Source organism: Mandrillus leucophaeus, unplaced genomic scaffold (genome assembly GCF_000951045.1).
Source record: "Mandrillus leucophaeus isolate KB7577 unplaced genomic scaffold, Mleu.le_1.0 Scaffold105, whole genome shotgun sequence".
In the NCBI taxonomy this organism is placed as follows: Eukaryota; Metazoa; Chordata; class Mammalia; order Primates; family Cercopithecidae; genus Mandrillus; species Mandrillus leucophaeus.
The window spans coordinates 569,400-570,872 of NW_012098654.1; the positions used below are offsets into that span (position 1 = coordinate 569,400).

A 1,473-nucleotide genomic window follows, 5' to 3' on the forward strand; every position below is an offset into this window, starting at 1 on the left:
CCTGTCCACACCCACACCCACACCCCAAACCCAAAACACCCCCGCTTCCTGTCCACACCCACACCCACAGCCCGCCCCCAAAACACCCCCGCTTCCTGTCCACACCCACAGCCCGCCCCCAAAACACCCCCGCTGCCTGTCCACACAGTTGGTGATTTTCTCATCGGGTTTTCAGGCCCTGCAAGACTTGGGGGGCCACAGAGGGGCTACAGTTGGCCTCTGGGTCTCTGTCCCACCTCTACCAGAGCTGAGAGGCCATTGTGGTGAAAGACCCCCCAGGAAAGACTGGAACCACCTTCCCCAATGGGAAGAGACTCGAGGGCCCAGGGGCAGGGCCCACAAGGGAAGGCCTGGAGGTCCGTTAACATGAAGGGGTCCTGCCCCCTCCCTCCAGCTCCCCCAGGTTGCTGAGTCGGCCTGACAGAGCCCACCCCTACCACAGACACCTGGGCTTCATTCCTCCACCTCCCTCCCAACTTGGTACCACCAGAGGATGCGCCGACCTTGAGAACAGCCCTGGTGCCCGGCCCACCTGAGGAACTGGCTGAAGGCCTTGTAGTTGGTCAGCGTGTGGTAGTCCTCCTCCGAGAACAGGTAGTCCACGTCATCCAGGCCCCACTCAGCCATGAGCTGCCCCGAGGACTTGGGCTCCTACAGAGACCCAGGCCAGAGGTAGAGTTGTTGAGGGGCCTTCTAACCTGTACCCCCATCCCCAGGGTCCCTGCCTAGGAGGCTTCGGCACAGGGGAGAGAGGTGGGGTCATGTCTGCAACGTAACTGGACCATTCTCACCCACCCTGGGAAACACTCAAGCCCTGCAGCCCCGCAGCCCCGCAGCCCCGCAGCTCCCAATCTGTGCCGTGTCTCAGATGCCAGCCCGTGGGAGTGCAGGCAAAGTGTTCGATGTCAGGGTTTGGGGAGAGGCCATGTGTGTGCCCAGAACCTCCAGAAAGGGAAATCAGCCAGGTGTGGGAAAAGAGACTGGACACCTGAGACCAGGCCTCCATCCTGAGATAGGGCTGCCCAACCGGCCTCGGGACACCAGGGCATGACAACAGAACTCGCCCTCTGGGGGACTGCATTCTGGGGATTTGGACAGCAGGAGAGCACGGTGCCCTAAAGACAGGAAGACGTCCCTGATAAGGATGTAGGGCTACAGGGCTTCCTAAGTCACTTTAGAAAGACACGAAGCCTCCAGGCCAGGGGTGATGGCTCACACCCGTAATCTCAACACTTTGGGAGGCCAAGGCAGACAGATCATTTGAGGTCAGGAGTTCGAGATCAGCCTGGCCAACATGCTGAAACCCCGTCTCTACTGATATACAAAAATTATCTGGGTGTGTTGGTGTAATCCCAGCTATTCAGGAGCCTGAGGCAGGAGAATCACTTGAACTCAGGAGGCGGAGGTTGCAGTCAGCTGAGATGGCGCCACTGCACTCCAGCCTGGGTGGCAGAGCGAGATTCTGTCTCAAAA

At 59.6% G+C, this 1,473-nt stretch overlaps 1 protein-coding gene across 1 annotated transcript in view; it reads right to left on the reverse strand.

The window, feature by feature from the left end:
- Positions 1 to 1,473, reverse strand: part of CHD5 (chromodomain helicase DNA binding protein 5) — a 111,623-nt gene that overhangs the window by 74,076 nt on the left and 36,074 nt on the right. Inside the window, 1 exon segment of the mRNA XM_011981570.1 lies at positions 533 to 651. Within this exon segment, the coding sequence (XP_011836960.1) occupies positions 533 to 651 (119 nt within the window).